Source organism: Gorilla gorilla, chromosome 17 (assembly GCF_029281585.2).
Source record: "Gorilla gorilla gorilla isolate KB3781 chromosome 17, NHGRI_mGorGor1-v2.1_pri, whole genome shotgun sequence".
Lineage (NCBI taxonomy): Eukaryota > Metazoa > Chordata > Mammalia > Primates > Hominidae > Gorilla > Gorilla gorilla.
The window spans coordinates 44,357,182-44,378,894 of NC_073241.2; the positions used below are offsets into that span (position 1 = coordinate 44,357,182).

At 44.8% G+C, this 21,713-nt stretch overlaps 2 protein-coding genes across 3 annotated transcripts; one reads left to right on the top strand and one right to left on the bottom strand.

Moving 5' to 3' along the window:
- Positions 1–12,803: 12,803 nt before the first annotated feature.
- On the bottom strand, positions 12,804–14,855 carry LOC129528247 (uncharacterized). The gene is made up of 2 exons (XM_055368066.1): positions 14,801–14,855; positions 12,804–14,650 (listed from the first exon to the last, which is right to left on the bottom strand). Exons 1-2 carry the CDS (start codon positions 14,853–14,855, stop codon positions 14,031–14,033), a joined length of 675 nt encoding a protein of 224 aa, XP_055224041.1. The 3' UTR covers positions 12,804–14,030.
- Positions 14,784–20,342, top strand: TMEM200C (transmembrane protein 200C). Of its 2 annotated transcripts, none has more exons than XM_063699428.1 (2): positions 14,784–15,315; positions 15,539–20,342. In XM_063699428.1, exon 2 carries the CDS (start codon positions 18,286–18,288, stop codon positions 20,146–20,148), a length of 1,863 nt encoding a protein of 620 aa, XP_063555498.1. In that variant the 5' UTR covers positions 14,784–15,315; positions 15,539–18,285; the 3' UTR covers positions 20,149–20,342. The 2 variants fall into 2 exon arrangements, with proteins under 2 accessions (XP_063555498.1, XP_030859684.1); XM_031003824.3 differs by having other exon boundaries at positions 18,192–20,342.
- Positions 20,343–21,713: the final 1,371 nt, after the last annotated feature.

The following is a 21,713-nucleotide window of genomic DNA, read 5'->3' on the forward strand; positions in this document are numbered from 1 at the left end:
CTTTTAGATGTCAACTTATTCAGGCCTGTATTAGTCTATTTGTACACTACTATAAAGAACTACCTGAGACTGGGTTATTTATATAGAAAAGAGATTTAATTGACTCACAGTTCCACAGGCTTATCAGGAAGCACAACTGGGAGGCCTCAGGAAACTTACAATCATGGCAGAAAGCAAAGGGGAAGCAGGCACCTTCTTCACATGGCAGCAGGAGAGAGGAAGAGAGAGCGAAGATGGAAGTGCCACAAAAGTTTTAAACCCTAAGATCTTTGAGAACTCAGTCACTATCATGAGAACAGCAAGAGGGAAATCTGCCCCCATGATCCAATCACCTCCCACCAGGCCCCTCCTCTAATTCGACATGAGATTTGGGTGGGGACACAAATCCAAACCATATCAAGGCCTGATTGTATCAGGAGCTAACTGGTTCCGAGAATCCTCTAATCCTGAGCCTCTGGTAAAGCAATGAACATTGACCACTGACGACAAACAATGCTTTTGTTCTAATTTGTTTCCTAACTTGCAAGCAAGTAGTGATAAGAGGGAATGAACAAAAATGGAGTTTTCAAAAGTGAATTCTAGCCACGGGCTAAGTAAGCCTTGCTTCCTCCCCAGCTTCAGAATCCTGAAATGACTTTGGCTAAACTGCAAAGTTTCATGTGGCTCCGTTTCTTTATTTGTAAATGGCTTTGGTATTTTATATTTTGCAGTTATATATTAATTATCTTGTAGTTAGCTTGAGTTCTCACTGTTCTTAGTAACATTTTCTTTTTTATTATAATTACAAAAGGTATCTATGGCCTCTTTAATAATGTTTGACAATAAAAGAAAAATACACAAAGAAATTTTAAAAATATTACCCATGAAGTCCCATCACCCAAGATATATATGCCATGCAATTTTTAAATGGGTTTCTTTACTGTCTCTTTGATTCTGAGTTCTAGCAAATGGAAAACTAAAGTTCTGAGAAGCCAGAGCTTGTCTGATGCAACAGTGTGAATGTGGAATTCCCCTTCTATTTTGTTTGAGTTAAGGAATGCATTTGGATGCAAGTTACCAACAAAAACCCTATCAATAATGACTTAATCAAAGAAGGGAGGGTTGCTTCTCACATAATAAGAAATTGGAAATCGGCGGGGCAGGATTGAGACACTGGCACAGGGATGCACCAGGAACTCAGGCTCTTTTCTGTGCTGTATTGTTCTAAGCAAGCTGGAATTTATTCCCAGGCTAGAAGGTTAAATTTAAATAATAAATACAAGTTTTCTCAGAAGCCATCCCCTGCAGACTTCTGCTTCCAACATATAGTCAGAACTGGGCCACAGAGCTCAGTGATGTGATGTGAGATAATGTGGATATCTGGCTTCCCAACCTGTAGAGCAGAAGACAAGGAAAGGTTTAGCAGCAACTTTTAGGTAGGCAAACAGCAGTATCTGTTGCACACACCTATCAGTTTCCAATTTCCAAAATCATTTACATTTGAATTATACATTTTTTAATTCTAATATTCTTTTTTCACTTAGTATATCATGAACATTTCATGTCAACATTATATGTAGTTACTCTACAGCAGCGATCAGCAAGCTATGACCTATAAGGCAAAGCCATCCCATTGCCTGTTTTTGCAAATAAACGTATTGAAACACACCCACACATCACTCATTCTTACACATTGTCCATGGCTGCTTTTGCACTACAGTGGCAGAGTTGAATATTCTGATAGAGACCATAGGGTGGGCAAAGCCTAAAATAGTTACTGTCTGTTTTTTTTTGCAGAAACAGTTTGCTGACCTTAACTCTACAGCATTGTTTTTAATGGATGCTGACTTTTTCATACAATAGATGGATAGAGATGGATAGCTTATAAATGATCTAACCAATTCTCTACTTTTCAAAATTGAAGTTTTTCTAGTTTTCACCATTTTCAAGAAAGTAATGATGAACATCAATGTACATAAATTTTTGCATGTCTAATTGTTTTTATAGGAAACAAGGGAATATAGTTCAGTTGTTAAAAATGTGTTCTCTAGAGTTTGGCTGTTACGTTCAAATCCTGACTCTACCAATTTGTTAGCTGTGACCTTGGGTAAATGATTTAACTTCTATGAACCTCAGTTTTCTCTTTTGCTGTTCTATTGGGAATATAGAAATAGCTCGCCAACATCTTAATTTGCATTTTCCTAATGGCTAGTGATGTTGAACATCTTTTCATAGACTTATGTGTCATCTATAAATCCTCTTTGATAAAATGTTCATTTTATAGCCCATTTTCCTTTCAGATTGTTTTTTCTTTTACTGTTGAGGTTTAAAGGTTCTTTATATATTCTAAATAAGAGCCAGACATGCGGTTTACAAATATTTTCTCATGGTCTGTAACTTATCTTTTGATTCTCTTAACAGGGTCTCCTGCAAAGCAAACGTTTTAAATTTTGATAACGCTCAACTTATCAATTATTTTTTCATTTATGGATTGTGCTTTTGGTGTCATGTTGAAGAACTCTTCAAGCCCCATGTCCCACAGATTTTTTCCCATGTTCTAAACATTTTATAGTTTTATTTTGCTTTTAAATCTGATTCATTTTGGGTTGTTTAAACAGTGAGGTTTTTTGTCTAGATTGGTTTGCTCACTATTGCTGAAAAAAAAAAAAGACTGTCGAGGACAGAGAGCTTTATTTTCTTAAAAAATGTCTGCAGACTGGGGAGGCACAGCTTTCAATACAAGTGAAAATGTGCTCGCCTAAGAACAAAGGGAGGGTCTGGCTTAAACAGGGAAAGTTTCTCACCCCGATTCTCAATCAGGTCCACGTATGCAAATGAAAGATTTAAACTTGTGCCAGTCTGATTGGGTGGCTTCCAAGCCCCAAACTAGAAGTTTTTGTAAGATAGTTCTTTGGCCAGGTGGTGGGGAGAGGGTGTTTCTGGCCACAGTTTATCTAGGCACCATCAGAAACTGGTTTGGCTTGATCATACAAAGGGAGGTCCTGTGACACTTTTGCAACACCTTTCTGAGAACACTGACTATATGACCACCACCCCCTCACCCAGCCATGGCAGACTGGTTCTGTTTTAACTTTCAGCACCTCTGTTGGTTACAGAGAATCTGTTTTATCTGTTGGCCAGGAACCTACCTAACTCTAATATGGACTCATGGATTCTTATTTTATTGCATTGCTGTTATTATTCATTTTGTGTACACCTTTAATCCAGAAATTCTCCTTCTAAGACTTTTCCCAAAGGTAATAATTAGTATCCCATCACTACTTTTTTTTTCTCTAAAAGTGCCTTGGCTACTCATACCTCTCTATTCTTACACATAATCTTTAAAATATTCTATTTTACTTTGTTAAGACATGATTTACATAGCACAAAATTCATCAGTTTTAAGTATACAATTCAATGGACTTTGGTGTATTTAAAGACTTGTGTAACCATCATCATGGTTTCACTTCAGAACATTTTCATCACTCCCCTCACCAAAAAAAAATGGGGAAGAACCTTTTGTCTGCACTTGCAGTCACTCCTCAATCCCACTCCAACCCCCAGGCAACTACTAATCTAGTTCTATTGCTCTAGATTTGCCTTTTCTAGACTTTCACTACAAATGGAGTGATACATTCCAATATGTAGTTTTTTGTGTCTGGTTTATTTCACTGAGCATAATGCTTTTGAAATCATCCATGTTGTGGCAAGTAATTGTATTCCATTTCTTTTTATTGTTGAGTAATATTCCATTGCATGGATATGTCACATTTTGATGATCCATTCACTAGCTGATGGGTATTTGCATTGGTTCTACTTTTTAAGCTACCATGAATAATGCTGTTATGAATATTCACCTACAAGTTTTATGTGAAAATTTGTTTTCACGTCTCTTGAGTAGATCCCTAGAATAATGTTGATAAGTTAAAAAGACAAATCCAGTCAGATATTGATTGGAATTGCATTAAACAAAAGGAATAATTGACATATTTATAATATTGGTTTTCTATTCAGAAATAAGGCATTTTCCTGTATTTATTCAACAGTTAAAACCTCCTTCTAGTTCTTCTTACTTATATAGGCTACTTGATTAACAGGTTGCTGTCTAATAATTTTAATGCATTTTTGGAGACTCCCTTTTGCCCACCAATCTGTTCACTGTCCAGTACATGGAAGGAGTGCAATAGATATTGGCCAGTCACCTTCTTTGGTGTTAAGGATGCAGCAGTGAACAAGATGATGTAGCTGCTCTTATTGAGCTTACTTTCTAGCTGACTAAAGGAAGAATTTGCCTGAAATCTTAAAATAGGTGAAGAGTGCTGAAGCAGTGGAAGTAGTTAGTGAATGAGAATGAGAAATGGTGGAATTCTAGGTTCTAGGTAGGGGCCAGGGCCATCTTTGCAATCTAGAATGTCTCTGAGATACAAATCACCCACATTTTTTTAGACTAGCATGCAACTAAGGTTTTGTCCAGCTCTTCAAGCACACAGTACTAGGAAGATCTATGACAAAGATCTATGCAGTCTTTGCTAATTGTAGGACAGGAGGGAAGATGGGTGAGCCACACTCTCAGAAATAAAGTTAACTGCAATAAAGCCAATGTCACTTCTATTTACAACCTCATCAGTTGGTAAGATCTTGTAATCCCTGTAATTCCTCAGGTGTATTATTTACATTATGCAAGCTACTGGCTCATGAGATTGACAGCAAAACTCTAAAAAATGTTATTGCATTTAGTTGGAGGATATGAGAAAAGTGGTAGCCTAGCCAGGAAAATGCCCACAGGGGAGAGTAGAAGCTAGCAGAGTTCCTAGAAGATGAAAAGGAACACCCAGAGAGGCTGCGTAGATGAACAGTAGGGTCTCGCATGGGAAGAAGTGCTTCCTCCAGAGGCACAGGGTTGATAACCCTTCTGCCTGAGAATCCTACCAAGAGAGGGGGCTGCAGGAAGAAGAGCCTCCAAAGCCTCCTAGAGAGTTTTGCAAACAGCTAGTCCATCATGATCAGTCTCACACAGAGATACTGTATTGAAAAAGTTAGGCAATCTATCGAATGAACACTAATGATAAAATGCTGAAGACAGAAGTACAATAGAAGTGTTTGAACTAGATGTAAGCATATCACCTGGCTTAGGTAGAGAAATATTTCATAGAATGTTTCTTCAAAAATAGACTCAAAGTGGGTTAACCTCTTTCTCTGTCTTGAAACAATACAGGGCCCTAGGTACTTGTCCCTCTGTGGATAATGAGATCTTGAATACAGATAACTAGAAGATGAATTCCCCTGGTGATCCTGAGCTTCTGCGGGTTCACTAACGATCAGGAGAAGGTAGTAAACAGAACCCTAACAAATGGTGAGACAAAACAAAGAAGGTGTCATAGACACTGGAAGGATAGAGAAATGATAGCAAAGGGTTTGTTTTCCTTGGATGAAGAAAATGCCGTAGGATAAACTAAGTGACATTCAGCTAGGAAAAAAATGCCAACTAATACCTCTGGGGTATTGTCTAGAGAAACAAGGTAGTTAATGAGCTAAATAAACCTGAACAGCCATGTTGCTGAAAGAAGGTAGAAAGAGCAGTGAATAAGAAAGCAGGTAGGTGTTTACAGTGTGATTGCAAAGGTCAATATGTTAAGTGGCAAAACCAAAAATAATGGCCGAAGACAGAGATTCTTAGTACCTAACCATTCAATAGCTAAGACCATGTTTTTTAAAATTATATTCTTTGAGAAATACTGGTTTTCCATAACTAGGTCAAGATATCCCATGGCTCAAATAGAATGAGTGTGTTCTTTTCCAATTTTTAGGAAAAATAATGTTATCAGACAAAGGTTCATAGCTTTAAGGTTTTCTTCTATAAGTATTCCTTACATATTTGATGTCTAACATATTTCTATGTAAGAATCAAATGTCAGATGGTTTCGTGATAGATACAATCAAAATCGTATGTGAATTTATTTTAAGTTTGATATTTCATAATATTCCGGGAAGCACTCTGAGATTTTCAAATGTCCCACCTCCTGAAGAGATTTGCGAATCACAACTCCAACTGGGGACAAAGTACAAACCCAAACCAGTAGCTTCTGTGTGTTGTGGGAATTGTAATTTTACCACGTTTTTGTATAAACCAATGTTTCTGGTTGCACAAGAGAAGCAGAAAAAGTGGGCTAATGAGCGTTGCCTGAAGGACCTATCCCTAGTTTCCACAGCTTTAAGTGAGAATATGAGGGCTCAGAGAACAGGAAGGAATCTTAAAAGCCATCTAGTACTTTGTTAAACTACATCATTTGATACCAACTATTCAACATTATGCACCATTTAAATAGTGCATTAATATGTATTGGGTCCAACAGGTTATGCAATATGCCCTTGAGATTTTCATGGCTGAAAAAGCAACGAAGGAATGAAATTATCTAGTTTGAGTTTCTGCATCCTTTAAATAAATAGGACATTTCAAGTCTCCACCTCACCTATGAGGTGAAGAGAGCATCCAGGGAAAAGATTCAATACTTTGACATGGTTTAGAACCTGTCTTGCTTAGAGACAGAAACTAGCTGACATTTTGATATCTCCGCAGGCCAATAGAGACAGGAACAGAAAATCGGAGCACTAGCTCCATTGATGAAATCCTGTAGTCTTGTAACTTCCTCAGAGGTGAGCAGCATGGCCCCCTGACCCCAGTCCAGCTGGGATTCCTCACCTCACCTTCCGCTGCGATAGGCTGCAGGGCAATTCCTTTACTGCTTACAAAACGAAGCTGCAGAAATTCTGAGTTCCCACATTTCTAGAATAAGCCATTAAACCTATCTGTGTTCTGATGAGTAAGCTCTTGAGGTAACTGCTGTAAATTACGATCTTTTCTCATTCTCCTCCCTTGGGTTGTGGATTCTTAGCCTTGATCATATACATATTTATCTCTGTAAATGGAAAAAGCATTTCTTAACCCCTCCCTGCTCTGAAAAAAGTGGAGCTATAACACTGATTGGTATCAAATTTCTAGAAAGTATAATCTTTCTATCATTGCATTAATATTAATGTCATCAAAAGTCAGAAGCTGTAGGTGATTGGGAGGAATTTGGAGGAAATCTGTGACACAGCCTCTTTGTAAGGTGAATATATTAAGTTCTTACACAATTTGCTGTCAATACTTACCTCTCTCTCTCCCTCCCTCTGTAAATTTTTCAGTAATCAAGCCCTGATCCTTGTGGGGCATGGCTTTGGAAAATAATGAAATTCAGACATATTTTGAAATATTATCTCTGATTTTTCTGCATATCATTTTCCAATACACCATACCATTATTTTGCCTCTATAGAAAGCTATGTAATCACTTTGCTTTGCCTGTCAGGAAGTGATGTTGGCATCTTTCTCACTAGAAAAGAAATATTTGTGATGCTTTTCTGATGTATTGATACTTTAATCTTCTTTAGTGTAAAGAAGCCAGCTCAGATTGTAAGAGTTTATCTTCTTTAGTATGAAGAAGCCAGCTCAGTTTGTAAGATTTTACAGAAATTCAGGACTAAATTTAGTGTGACAAATGTTGTGTGCATTTTTCCTTCTGAGAATATACACATATATGTGTGTGTGTGTGTGTGTGTATGTATACACACATACTATTTATTACTTTAGTGCATTTTAAACATTTAACATATCTTTTATGGTTGGGATAAGATCATAAGAGTTTCATTGGATAAAAACACATCATCAGTGTTGATTTATTGATTTTATAGATTAGACATATATATGCTTTGTGACGATAATTTGAGGGAGGCAGTTTTCACTTTCACTATGACTCTGCATTTACACCCCTAAAGAATATAAATGTGTTACAGATGTTGCCATGGGGTCATCTGAAAGTTGTGTGCAAAAAGAATGGTTGGCACTGCTTCAAATGTGAAATTTCATGCCACAGTGTGACCCTTTGCTCCCTTACACGTTAAGTTACATGTTTAATAACTCAGTAGTGGAGATTTCCAAACACTGTGGGGATACTAGAGGCCGCCCCTGATTCCTAAATGGTGGGACTCACAGGATGTTCCAATGGCATGGGTCTGAGATTTAAGGAAACCTAAGCCTATTGCAAAACACAATTGCTCTCAGAGGGTGAGGCTCAGAAGATAAGGAGGTGAGAGAGTGGAGACCAGGAAGCCACTGCCGCCTGGCTGGGACTCATTCAGAACTACAAAGCATTCTGGGGAACCATCGTGTATCTTTCAGATCTGACCCAAACTTCACAGGTAACACTTGACCTTGACTGCATCTCCAGTACCCAGCACAGTGCCCAATAGGGAATGGCCACTCTGTAACTATTCACCATCATCATCACACCACCATTAACATCTAAATAATACTTTACAGGCCTCATCGTCCATACCCCAAGCAACATCTGTAGTGGCAGCTCCATGATTTCTGTATGGAATAGGCTTAGGGACAGTGATATATACCTAGCCAGTACTCATCTTTTTCTTCCATCTATTCACTTGGTGGGGCCCTGGAGGGACAGTGGAGATGAGGCAGGACCAGACTTCCCCTTCTCCACAAATAACTGATGCTGCCACTGCCACTGATGATCTCATTTCTTCCTCACAACTACCCTGAAAAAGAGTTACAAGTCACCCTCATAGACAATACAACTATATGCAGAGACTTAAGTGACCTGCTCAAGGTCATACGACTGGAAGGGGCTTAATTACTCGGGTACAAATGGTCTAAATCCAAAGAGTAATCCCAAAGTAGAGTAAATGTGATCTCCCGGAAAGCTGAATTAAGGCCCCAAATTCACCAAGTCTGTTTCCTAAACAGATGCATAGATCTGAAAAAGCCACCAAATTTTAACTTTCCTCTTCTACTCTAGCTAAAAAAAACATGCTGCTGCCCTATGTAAGAAACATACATTTAGCCACAGGTGTCACAGACCTCCAGGTTCACTATTTGAAATACATATTTAAAAGCAAAATATTCTCTTTCTTACACACACACACACGCTCCACAAGCCTAGGATGGTAAAGATGGGGATCATTTAAATTCTGTTACCCTATCCCTAAAATGAGAAGATTGGAATACAGCAGTGGTTCTTGAGGTTTAACATGCATGCAAATCACCTGAGCATCTTGTGAAAATGAAGATTTGGAATCATCAGGTTTGCAATGGACCCCAAGATTCTATACTGCTAACCACCTCCCAGGTGGCACTGATGCTGCTGGCTCTTGGATTATAATTTGAGCTTTAAGTACCTTAAGGCCCCTTCCCACTCTATGTTTCTTACCATCTCTGTCAATGGCACACTTAGCTGCCTGCTACCTAGGCCATCATTTCTTCCCTGCCACCTTGTGTGGCCCTGTACACCAATCAAAGAAGTTATGCCCCATCCTATCCCTTTCCTCCACTCACCCAAGTCCATGCCAGGTCAAGCCGGGGGGATCCAGACTCATGAAGTATTCCCTAACTAATTGTCTCCCTCAATGATCTTTTTCTTCTTTTTTTCCTAAGGTGTACTGATGAATCTAATTAGATTATATGATAATAACACTGTGTCCTTTATTATTTTTTCCCCAGGAATACTTTCAAATGATCGACTCCTTTTCAGCTTTCAGTTCTCAGTGGAATGACACTCCTTGGAGAAGCCTTCCCTGAATTCCCAATCTAAATTGTTCTCTCTTGCTGCCCGTGTGACCAGTCACAGCAACCTCTTTTAATTTCTTCGTACCGCTCACCAAGATTTGAAATTTTCTCACTTGTTTATTTACTTGTTTTTTATCTCAAACTCCCGCCACTGAGAGTGACTGTGTTTGCACAGATCACCACTACTTTATCCCTAGTGCCTAGAACGATAATGATAACACAATAGACACTCAGTAAATATTTGTTGAGTGAATGATGCAAGAATCATAGGGTGGGGTACACAGAGGTGCTTAAGAAAATCCTTACTGGATGAATCAGAGCTCTGCCACCCAAGTAGCAATCCAGGAATTGCTACTTGGAATTCTTGGGTTTCTTTCTTTACGTTTGAAAACTAGTTCTTTATCTGTGTGTATCCTTTTTCCTGTGGTGTATACACAGCAGCTCATATCACCATTAATTTTGAAGGCAGATCAGACATGTGAGCAATTAGCTCTCAGTAGGACAAGTCATCTCTCCATAGCGCTTGTAGATTATACAAAATGATATGAATGACATTAGTGTGGACATTTAGGATATGTTTTGGGAACACAGGGCACATTTAGCTGTGGGTCTCATCTTGGCTGCTCCATTGATGGAGCCCTCCCTGCAAAGTTTTTTCCAAGCTCAGCTTTGATCTGCTTTCAGGCCTGCCAACAAACTCTAGTTTCTCATCTCAGACCTCAATTATTTCGTAAGAATCGCACAGAATCCAGCTTTGATGGTGTACATGAAAAATGGTAGAAAATTCAGGCTATTGGGGAAAACTGAATGTATAAAAATGAACCCCACTTATTAGAGACACCACCCCTGATAGGTCTGTCACTGAGAAAGGCAAATGAACGGGGCTGAAGACAGAGATAGAAGCTGTCATTGCTACATGCTATTGACCTGGAATGGAGGCAGCAGAATCTGCCTGATGTGTTCTAAGGAAGGCTCTTTAGATCTTGCACCATTTCTTTTTTCCACTGTTTCTGCGGTGGAAGTGTTCGGGCTTGAACTTCTTTGATTCCTCTCAGAAATACAAGAAATGAGCTTGATCTTGACCTTGACACTAGCATGAGTTTATCCTTGGTTTCAAAGCCGAAGTTCTTGAAAGTGAGTTGAGCTCTATCTCTTCAGAAGTTCATTTGTGGCACCCTGGGGACTGCATGCAGGAGCAACTGCCTGTCCCTCTAGCATGGCAGTGTTCCATAGGAAAGGGCTAGAAACACAAACCATGCAACCTCTAACTAAGAGAAACCCCAAGGCTAAGCCCAGCCCAGCTTGGAAACACTATCCTCAGGCTTTGAAGTTCTGTTGTTCCATCCAGGCTTTGCTTGTTTTTATTTTTCTGCTTATTCTCTTCTAAAATAAATTTAATGTTGCATTTCATGTTTTCTGTCTTATCAGGCTCTTTTGTCCTTTGCATGTTCCATGAGAAAATTGAGAGGCTATCAGGTACACCGTGGTGGGGCTGCAAATAACATATAGGATGCCTAGTTAAATCCGAATTTTAGGTAAACAACAAAGAGTTTTTAGTGGAAGTATATCCCACGCAATAGTTTTATTTGCTAAATCTAGTGACTCTAGTTGTATGCTTATTGTTTTATTTTGTCATGCTTTTTTGTCATTTTGTTTTTTATTGGCAGAGGTATGAAAAGGGTAAGGAAGGAATGAAGAGAAGGAGTTATTTTGTATCCTGTTTTTGATCTGGGGTTGACCGTTTCTGTCTTCTTATATAGAGATGTCCTACCAAGGTTTGAAGGTTCTTTCTATGAAATCTTCCAACTTCTGGTCTGAAGAATGTCTCTTGGTTGTGTTTTTGCAAATTTCTAATTTGACTACAGTGTGTCATGAGTTTGAAATCTGAGTTATTGAGCAAATTGAAATTAAAGGGTCCTGGTTAATTGCAAAATGAGCAAAGTTGCAATGGAGAAAAGTGTTTTGATTCTCATATGGAGCAAGCTTTCTGGAGTGGCATTGGACCTATGTCATCTGGGTAGGGGTAGTTCAATCACAACAGCTGATCCTGCAAGCCTACTTCAGAGATAATAAGTACAGATACAATTCCATGTGGATCCCAGAAAATATGAATGGAACAGGAGAGTGAGGGTATCAAGCTGGGAGATGTTAGGACCAATAAGGTGATAGCTAAGTTTAATGAGTGCTTACTACGTGCTAAGCATTAGCCTACACTGACTACACTCTTTTAATCTTTACTACAATGTTATGAATAGGGTATCAGTGTCATTATCCCCATTACAGATGGGGAAATTGAGGCAGACAAGATTAAGTAATTTAGTTGGTGGAGGAGATAAACTGGCTCCAGAACTCACAACACTAAACTACTTATTTCTGCAGCCTGCACTATCTGTGAGAGAAAGGTGTGTGCAGAGGCAGGAGATGCTGAGCTGTTGGTATAAGCAGACTTCCCTTCTCTGGCACACTCCTGGAGACCAAGAAGGTCCTGTGTGTGCCCATGACGCTGTCTTCCCCTACGCAGCCCTGGGAGCCCAGGCAGGCGAGTCAAGCACACCAGGCTAGGTTGGTGAAATGATCCAGGAAGTAAATGAGTTGTGAATAAATTATGAGACTGAATAAATTATATAAGGATTTTTTTTTTTTAAGATAGAGCAAATGAAGGGTTGCAGGTCAGAATTTGATCCAACTAAACTAAGCTAATCTTCATCCTCATCTCTTATTTTCCCAGGGCCTTCATTATGTTCCCTGCTACAAGGTCAGAAGGCTGTGCTGAGCTCCAAAATCTGGAGACACTAGTGAATTATTAAGACTAGGTAGCTGTAGCCTTTCAGTCCTTAGCATGGTGAAAGTGGGGTCTCACAGTCTCGGAAATCATCCAAACTGAAATGGCCAGTGAGATTAGAAGGAAAATAACTCCAGAAGGGCCAAGAGTATCCTTGTTCTTTTAAAAATAACTCTAATAACTTGAAAGCCCCTGGGAATGTATGTTGATTCTGTATTACAGAGGGGATAAAGGACTCTGCTGGAAACAGATGTGATCTGCATGATTTCCTCTGATACCATGAGCTGAAAACAAAGAAAATTACTGAACGTGATAACATTCAGGTTAAACAGTTCAAAGTTCCAAAAAGCGCAGTTTGGAAGGAAGCCTTTGAGTAATAAGCCATAAATTTTGTTGCAATCATCAACATAAGAAAAAACTAGCTATGTCCCAAGGCCCTTTGTCTAGAAAAGAATTCTTTTCGTCTCCAAATCCCTCAAATGAGTTTTAAATGTGCAAATGATGGCTATAATTTACACAGAAACTTGAAACTATTAGCAGTTTAATCCACCTAAAATCCTAATGAAGTTCTGCAGTATTATTCCTGTTTGCACAGCCCAGCAAACAGAGCACAGGAACTGCCACCCATAGACTCTGGCAGCTAGCTGTGCAATGAAGTGAGACTGTAGGCCCAATCTTTGTAAAAAAATACCAGATTATTACTGGGATTCAGGAGATCTGGAAGTTCAGAGCCAAAAAGGCTTTAGAAAACGACAGCTAGATCTTATTATTTCTCCTTTGCAGTGATTTCTCTAAAAGGAAACAACCCAATGTGGGATTTAAAAGTTTCCCTTCATTATGGTTTGTTTTCTAATAGCCTGAATCTGAGCATGAATAGGTAGGGGGAAGGCGGTGGGTTCCGGACACCCTGATCATCATTCAGATTCGTTATTTGCTTGAAAAGGGTGACAGAGGCCACCTTTCCAACAGGTGAATGCAGGGTTGCCTTTTAGAAAACACTTCTGCTTCGTTCCCTCCTGTCCCCCACCGTCTCTATCCCCATCTCTTAGATCACTGTTCACATTTATATCATTGAACTTGTAAATTGGTTGTCTTTATTGTTCTTTTTGAAAAGTGTCTGCTCTAGATTTAAGCACAAGTGAATGCTGTGTATGTGGGGAACAATCTTGTAACAGGAGCTGTGGGCAGCAGAGCCCTCCTGTGTGGGTTTTGTGGACCCCTAAGCAGCAAAACTCAGAATATATAACACCCACCACCACCAAAATATTTGTCTGGATCCAAAATTTCAGACAGCACTTGCTTCATCTGCTCTTCTGTTCCTTTCTTCCTGAATCCTGGCTGCCTCATTTCAATAGATAAATGAAATCTTTCTCACTTTCTCAATACTCTTTGGGGAAATTCCACTTTGAAATTGTCTTTTCCCTGTCATTTTTACTTTACAGTTGAGAAGACAGGGATGAACTAGGAAACAGGATCTCGATCTCTTTCTCTTTCTCTCTCTCTCTCTCTCTCTCTCTCTCTCTCTCTCTCTCTCTCGCCTTCTCTCTTTTTTAAATGACGTAGGGAGTTTGGACATCCTCCCTACCCCCACCTCCCCTCTTTGATTCTAACCCTGATTCCTGATTCCTGGAGAATTATAGTTTTCCTTTTAATGCTTGCTGATCACCGCACCGGGGAGGAGCAGGAGGGGCTGCCCAAGGAAGAGCCCCGGAGCCCATTCTGATCTCCGAGGAGCCCCAGCTGCCGGGTCCCGGTCAGGCTGGTCACAAAGCCCGGCGAAGCGCGAGCACATCTGACAGAGGCTTCCAAGCGTCCCGCGGTGCGCCCGTCTCGGCGGGGGCGGCTCCACTCCGCCCGGGCCCGAGTTCGCTGGGGGACAACTTACTGTGCTCGCCGAGCGTCCACACTGCAAACTCCCAAGCGGGAGGGGGAAAAGAGCCCAGGCTGTGCCGTGCCGAGGAGTAGAGGCAACAAAAGACAGAGGCACGAGGGGAGGGAGGCAGGCACGGAGGGACCGCGGACTCTGGCCCCTAGCTCCCCGAGAGCGCCCCTCGGATGCTGCTGGGGAGACCCTCCGGGCCTCTCTTTGGGGCCTCTGGGGCCCGCGGCTCAGACAGGTAGTTGGAAGAAAGAAGAACAAAGCTGCCCGCGGAGGCAGGCGGCGGTCTCGGGGCGCCCCGGGGCGGGGAGAGCCGAGGCCGAGGAGGCTCCCCGCGCCCCCTGCCCCGCGGCCCGAGCGCCCCGCGCCGGCTACCTCCGCCGCCTCCCCTCACGCCTCCTCCTCCCCGAGGAATCGGCGCTTCCGAAGGGACGGGCGGCGGGCGGCGGAGGACGCGGGGGAGCGGGGAAGGCCGGCGGCGTGGGGGGGCGCCGGAGGGGGGGGTGGGGCGGGGGGCGGGGGCGGGGGCGCCCCCCAACTCCGCCGAGCCGGGCGGGCCCCGACCGCCACCCTGCCGCAATTTCCCTGTGTCATGGCTCCGGTCTCTTAGCAACAGCCGCCAGTCCGGCCGCCCCGAGCCGCCGCCGCGGGCTCAACTCCACCCGGCGGAGCCCGGCGCGCCGCAGCCACACAAAAGAGGCGCGAGGGCCGGCGGCGCGGCCGCAGGGGCCCACCCGGGAGCGCCGCGCTAGGGGACGCCGGGAGCTGGAGGATGAGCGGCGGAGAGGAGGGCTCCGAGGCGGGATGCGGGATGCGGAGGACCTGACACTTCTTGGAAACTCTTGGAAATGGCTCCTGCCACAGCGCCGGCGGGGACTGCGAGCCTGGGGCGGGCGCTCGCCCCCGCGGGGCTGCTGAGCCGCGCTAGGATGCAGGGCCCCGGGGCGCTGTCCCTGCGCTCCGCCGTCGGCTCGGGCTGAAAAAGTTTCTCCATGGTTCCTTTGTGTCGCCCGAGCGCCCGTTCGCCGGCCCCGACCTCCCTCGGTCTCCCCGGGTAAGTGAGCGATCTTGTGTGCGGAGAGTGCTGCCATTTTGAGCAATTCTGCCAGTCCCCAGCCCTTGGGGGCCCCTCCCCGCCCCTCGGGTCCCCGAGCCCCCGCGCCCCGGGCTGGTGTTCGGTGAGAGGCTTTTGCCTGGGCTGGCTACACGGGATGCGCTGCCCAGAAAAAGCTAGTTCAGGATTGCCCTCACTTGGCTCCTGCCTGTCTTCTTTCCAGAGGCGGACTCCCAGCTGCTGCACTCATGTGACTCCAGCTAACATCAATAAGCAGACCAAAGCCAGGGGCCAGGGGGTCGCCGCCCTGCCAGTGAGGGGCCGGGGGTCGAGGACCTGGGTTGGGTACCGGGCACAGCACAGCGCTCCCAGCCTGTGGGCTCCGAGCCTCCGAGCCTCAGAGTGGGGCTTAATCCATCATGAGCGGAGAACTTGAATGTCTCTCTTGGAAGCAGTTGTATTTTTAGACATCCCTCCTTTGCTTCCCCCATCCTCCATTCTTTAGCCACGGTAAGACCAGCTCCAGGCAGTAAATTGCGAGGGCAGCCAAGCTTGACTACTAAGTTTGTTTTCTTTCATTAGGTATAAAGGAAAACCTCAAAGGTGGGTCTCCCGTGGCATCTGACCTTTGTCTGTATTTCGTGTCAGATGATGATACATTAAAAGGGAGTACAGCCTTCAACAGAGCTGAAGGAATAATAAACGAGGGAGTTAATTACTAGCTATTAAACTCATTTTAAAGATGTGCGGTAAAGGACTGTTGAAATCCATTCCAACCTTCCTTACATTCTACCGGAGCCAAAGCTGCCTTGCTGAGGAGAAATCCAAGTGGGTTTCCCCCTCCCCCAAGGCATCCAGCCTCCCGGTGCACCTGATCAATGCCCAACAAAACATGTAGCCTTTCTGCGGTGGGAGAGCCACCCTGCCAACTGAGTCTGAGTTCGCTTCTAAAAAATGTCTGGTCCTTAAAGCCTTCTTAAGATAACCACGGATCTCCAGATTATTTAAGATGCTGGACTCCAAGGATCACTTAAAACAACAGTCTCTATGTTACAACCACATAATAAATGTGCTTACTTATTTGGGATTAGAGATAGACAGTAAGCTCTTTTTTTTGTTTGTTTCAATCTGTACTTACTGGTGCAGCTTAAAGGTTTATAGATGTATTCTCTATACTGACCCCTCTCTTATCTACCTGGTGCTTCTCTTTACTGAAACCCAGCGAAGTCCCAAAGAGATATTGATTTGCAAATATTGCAAAGAGCTGATTACCATTTGCATTCCCACTGATGGAGAAAAGATCCTGCCTATATTGATATAATGGAGGAACTCAAGGGCCAAAGCCTTTCACCCAATCACCAATTAAAAGCAAAATTCTACCTACCACACATTTTCAAGGGGGAATTTATTCTAAAACATGAATTATCTGATAAAGGATAGAAGAGCAAAAGGCTTGGGAGTGATATCTAAGTCTTTCAGTTCATACAATGTCCTTGATTTTAGCATCTCATAGGAGGGAAGACAACTAATGGGACAGAAAATGTTCTACTCTGGAGATACAGCAAGACTGTAATTTTTAGAGGCTGCCGAATAACCACAAATATGCATTTGTGAATTTACCTACCCAGGCTTTATTACAAACAACTAAATAAACTTCCTAAGAGTAGTGCATTGATTGTTGCCACCCTCCCTTCCTAAATGACCTCATGAGAAAGGGATAAGGGGGAAAAACAAAACAAAACAAAACAAAACAAAACAGTTTTGGCTTGGGGGAAATATCATTCTACAAATCATCATATTATGTAGACTGCTTTACCTAGTTAGTTGCCTACTCATTTGAATACTGGGACTCTGTAGCATGCTCTTGGCACCTTAATAAGGGGTCAGAAAGCTATTATGGCAGAGTGTTAGTTTTTTTAATTGTAATTTTCCCATATGAGAAAAAGATCTTTCTCTTGGAGATTCCAGGGGACTTCTCAAATTCCCGGATGAAATCTGACACATGATACCTTTAAGGGAGTTCCTCTGAGGGAGGAAAGAAGGCCAGAAGGAAGAGCTCAGTTACATAAGCAGTTACCTAAAACTAAATATTCCACCCCAAGAAGCTGTCCAGATGTTGCTGAGAGGAGAGAAGGCTGTGCAAGGGATCTGCCTGCACATAGCTGTAGGAACAGGCATAGGTGGGAGACAACTTTGTGAAGGGATTTATTGTCAGAGTATTGCAATATCTCTGCTGCTTCCCCAGTGATGAACTCTCTATTAATTATCTGAAGTAAATAAACCGCCTGCCTGCCATTATATGACCTTTGATTTTCATCCAGTGAAATAAATTCCTTTGTCTTTATACAGTAGTAACTTTCCTGACTGTTTTAGTGACTTTGGGCCACACATTGACAGATTCCCCAGCTTAGAGAGGCTTGAAACTCCTGTGACAGCTCCCTTGAAAAATCTTCCAATTCCTGAAGGACTGAGGGAAAGAATCTTGCCAGGGAAGTCCTTAACCACTACTTTGAGTCCCTACATTTAGGTTTTACTAATGGTTGGAACTGCATTGTTCATTTCAAACCCTCATATTACCGTGGAGTGTGTGGGGGAGATGGGTGGGGAGCGAGGAGAAGAAGGCATATTCTCAGATGGTTTTATCACCACATATTAGTTATTGCAATGTTTTATAACCACCTATTGTTGCAACAACGTTTCCCTTCCCTAATGTCTACCTGGCCCCAGCCTCTGTACACGGCCTTGTTTCAGTTAGTGGATAAAGGCCCTGGGGTGGGGGGCACACACGGAGTGGGATCTGGGAGTAGGGCAGCTGCAGCGTGAGATGTCACTGCAGCCAAGCTGACACCCTCTGACTGTCTTCCTCTGCTTTGCAGCAGGAGGAGGTAGCTGAGCAGCTAGTGGGCAGTTGGCGCCCTCCCTGTGCAAGCCTCCATCCCAGAGGCTAGTCCTGCAATCCAGGAGTTCGCCATGATCGCCACCGGCGGCCTGCTAAGGATTTCCGCCAGAAAGCAGGATCCACTCCGCCCCCCAAGCCAGATACCCAAGCGCAAGCGGAAAGCCAAGAAGAGGCGCAAGAACGACGTGGTGGTGGTGAAAGGCAAGCTGAAGCTGTGCTCCATCTCAGGGCTCATCGCCCTCTGTGGGATCCTGGTGCTGCTGGTGGGCATAGCCATGGCGGTGGTGGGCTACTGGCCCAAGGCCACCGGGGCCAATCGGGAGGGGGGTAAGCAGCTGCCGCCTGCGGGCAGCAGCCACCGCGTCCCAACCACGGCCAACAGCAGCAGCAGTGGCAGCAAAAACCGGTCCAGGAGCCACCCTAGGGCTCCAGGGGGTGTCAACTCCAGTTCCGCGGGCGCGCCCAGGAGCACGCCTCCAGCACGAGCCGCCTCCCCTTCCTCCTCCTCCACGTCCGTGGGCTTCTTCTTCCGCATCTTCTCTGGCTACCTGCACTCTGACAAGCTCAAGGTCTTCGGGCCCCTCATCATGGGCATCGGCATCTTCCTCTTCATCTGCGCAAACGCGGTCCTCCACGAGAACCGGGACAAGAAGACCAAAATCATCAACCTGCGGGACCTCTACTCCACCGTCATCGACGTGCACAGCCTCCGCGCCAAAGACCTGGCGGCCGCCGCGGCCGCCGCCGCGGCCGCAGCCGCCTCTTCCTCGTCGTCTGCCCCCGCCGCGGCGCCCCCCGGGGCCATACCGCTCAATGGCTTCCTCAGCTACGTGCAGTCGCGGGGCCTGGAGCTGAAGCCCGGGAGCTGCGGTGGCGCCGGGGACGCCTTCGGAGCGGCGGCGATGCTGGCCAAGGGCTCGTGGCCGCCTCACCCCGCGGCGCTGAGCGGCGGCCGCCCTCGGGGCGCCGCGTCCCCGCCGGACCTGGCCTCTTCCCCGCGCTGTCCGCGGGAGCCCCCGAGCCTGGCCGAGGCCGTGTACAGCGTCTACCGCGAGCGCTCGGGCGTGGCAGGCCGTCGCCGGGCCGCCGCTGCCACCGCCGCCGCAGCCGCTAGCAGCTGCAGCAGTCCGGCGCCCTGCAGCCCACCCGAGAGCTGGGGGCGCCAGAGCACCGCCAGCTCCTTCGTGGACTCCTCGCTGAGCGCCTTCGCGCTGCTGCCCTTGCAAGGGGACCGCGATAGGGACGGGGACGCGGAGGGCGCGAGCTGCAGCTGGCAGAGGCCTCCGGGGGAACGCGGCTCCCTGGAGATCCCGAGGGGCGAGCTCGACCTGAGCATGACCAACCTCCGCGGAGCAGAGGGCAGCATGCGCGGGGCGCGCCAGGAGCTGGAGGAGCCCGAGGGCGCGGTAGCGGCGCGCGCCGCCAGGGGGCAGGGCGGCCGCCTGCCCAGGACCGGCAGGTACGCGGCCTTGCGGCGCCGCAGCACCAGCGGGCTCCCGGACTACCGGGCGCCGCCGTCCCCCGAGCCCCCGCCCTCCCCGGGGAGTGCGGACCCGGACTCCAGCCCTCTGGCCAAAGCCGCCTCCCCCTCGCCACCCCTGCGGCTGGAGGGCTTGCCCCCCACCAGGCGGGACTCCGGGAGCTCCCAGTCGGATGACCCATCCAGCAGCAATAAGGGCTACACACCCCTGCGGGAGGCCGGCACCTCCACCGAGTCGGTCTTGGACGCAGTAGCTGGTCAAACGCGAGACTCTGTGGCCGCCCCCGTTCTGGGTGCGGAGCAGAGCTCGCCGGAGGGTGCCAGCCAGGAGCCACCCACGGCCGAGCAACCTCAGCCGGTGCAGAGGCAGTTTACAAACAAGGAGAAACTCATCATGATTTCCAGGTCTCATGCCATAGGGGTAGAAGAAGAACTGGAAAGCACAGGCATTTAGAGAAAGGGGTGGGTTGGGGAGGAGGAAAGAGAAAATGGGAGAAACGCCCACTTGAATCAGTGCATTAACAGGTCCCTGTTTCTTTTGTGGACTGATCCGAGGACATCATTCAATATCCAAAGAGCTGCAGAATGTTATCCTTGAATTGCGTCCACAAGATTCCTGTAGATAACTCCAAGGATTTTTTTTTTTAAGCAAACTAGTCTTTTTATGTCCGATGGTGATTGTATGTTCAATGAAAACCAAATGTATTAAAAGGTCAGCAATCTAGTCCATTAGATAAAATCTTTTAATTTTCTTAGGATCAAAATAATATATTTTTGACAGTAACTGTGCACTTTACTCCAATTTTTTTTTAATCCCTAATTTCCCGACCCCTGTACTCTGCGCTGGTTTTGCCCATAGCTGCTTGCGAATGGCAGGCTTTTTTCTCCCTCCCTTTGCGGAACATAGAAGAGTTTGTCTCAGTTCTCTTAGAATTGATGTTACTAACTGAAGTCAAAGCCAAAAGCATGAATAATTCAGGAAAGAGCACTTTCCTTGCCCCACCCCACTGTGCTCACCCAATGCCCAAAAGCTTCTTCATTTTTAAACGGGTGTGTACGTTTTGCTACTAGGGTATGTGGTGGGGACTGGAGGGGACCAGGAACTAGATGGACTGTTACATTCCGAAATTTATATCAAGTACACCATGCTTTATTGAGTGTTATCACACCTGTATTGAAAATAGCATTAATATTTAAAATCTTTTTTAATAAAAGAAGTTTCCGAACAAACAGTTACACATAATATTGCCTCATTTGCCTTGGAGCTAGCTCATCTGGTACCTCTGAAATATTTTGCTGTGACACTGCTACCAGGACTGTTGTGATCTTCCCCCAAAGTACTCAGCACCATTGTCGCATGTCCAGCGTATTTTTAAGCTTAAAATGTAGGGTAGTATTTAACAGTTGGGAACTTCTCTTTCAAATAGAATGAAACGTTAAGTAAGTAGTAATATGCCTATGATACTTCTCATTTACCTGCAAGTATTAATTTGCAGAGCACCAGGCTTAATATTCTCTTCCCATCCTCTTGGATATCACTGATTATAAGTTAATGGTCTTGATCCATGGCCTACACAGACAAAAAGATAATGTTTTAATAATTTGGTAGATTGTTTACACTTGATGTCATTAAAAGTGAATTAGTTAATTTTCAAGACCAGGAGACAAGATGTGGTCATTTTGGTCTCCTTGGGCAAAGCACTAGTCCTGTAGACAGAGTGCAGATTCAGAGCTGAGATTGGACCCAGCTGTTGGCATCTCCTAGCTGTGAGGCCTTGTACAAGTCACAAACTCTGAGTCTCAGTCATCTTTCTGTAAAATGAGAACCAGACATATCTCATGGAGCTATGAGAGGAATAGAACAGGGTCAGGGTCAGAGGAGGGTTTATATGTGTGGAGTTTACCAGAACCCTTGGCCCACAGGATGTATGCAATAGATGGGGGTTATTGTAATTATTATTACCATTATAATATATTGCTGAATGCATAGTGTAGAAGAATGGACCTTCCTTGAACTTG

Coding starts and splice junctions, on each gene's coding strand:
- LOC129528247 (XM_055368066.1), bottom strand. CDS start 14,855: ATGACACAGGGAAATTGCGGCAGGGTGGCGGTCGGGGCCCGCCCGGCT. Junction 14,651..14,800: donor GGCCCGCCCGGCTCGGCGGA/GTTGGGGGGCGC, acceptor AGGAGGCGTGAG/GGGAGGCGGCGGAGGTAGCC.
- TMEM200C (XM_063699428.1), top strand. CDS start 18,286: ATGATCGCCACCGGCGGCCTGCTAAGGATTTCCGCCAGAAAGCAGGAT.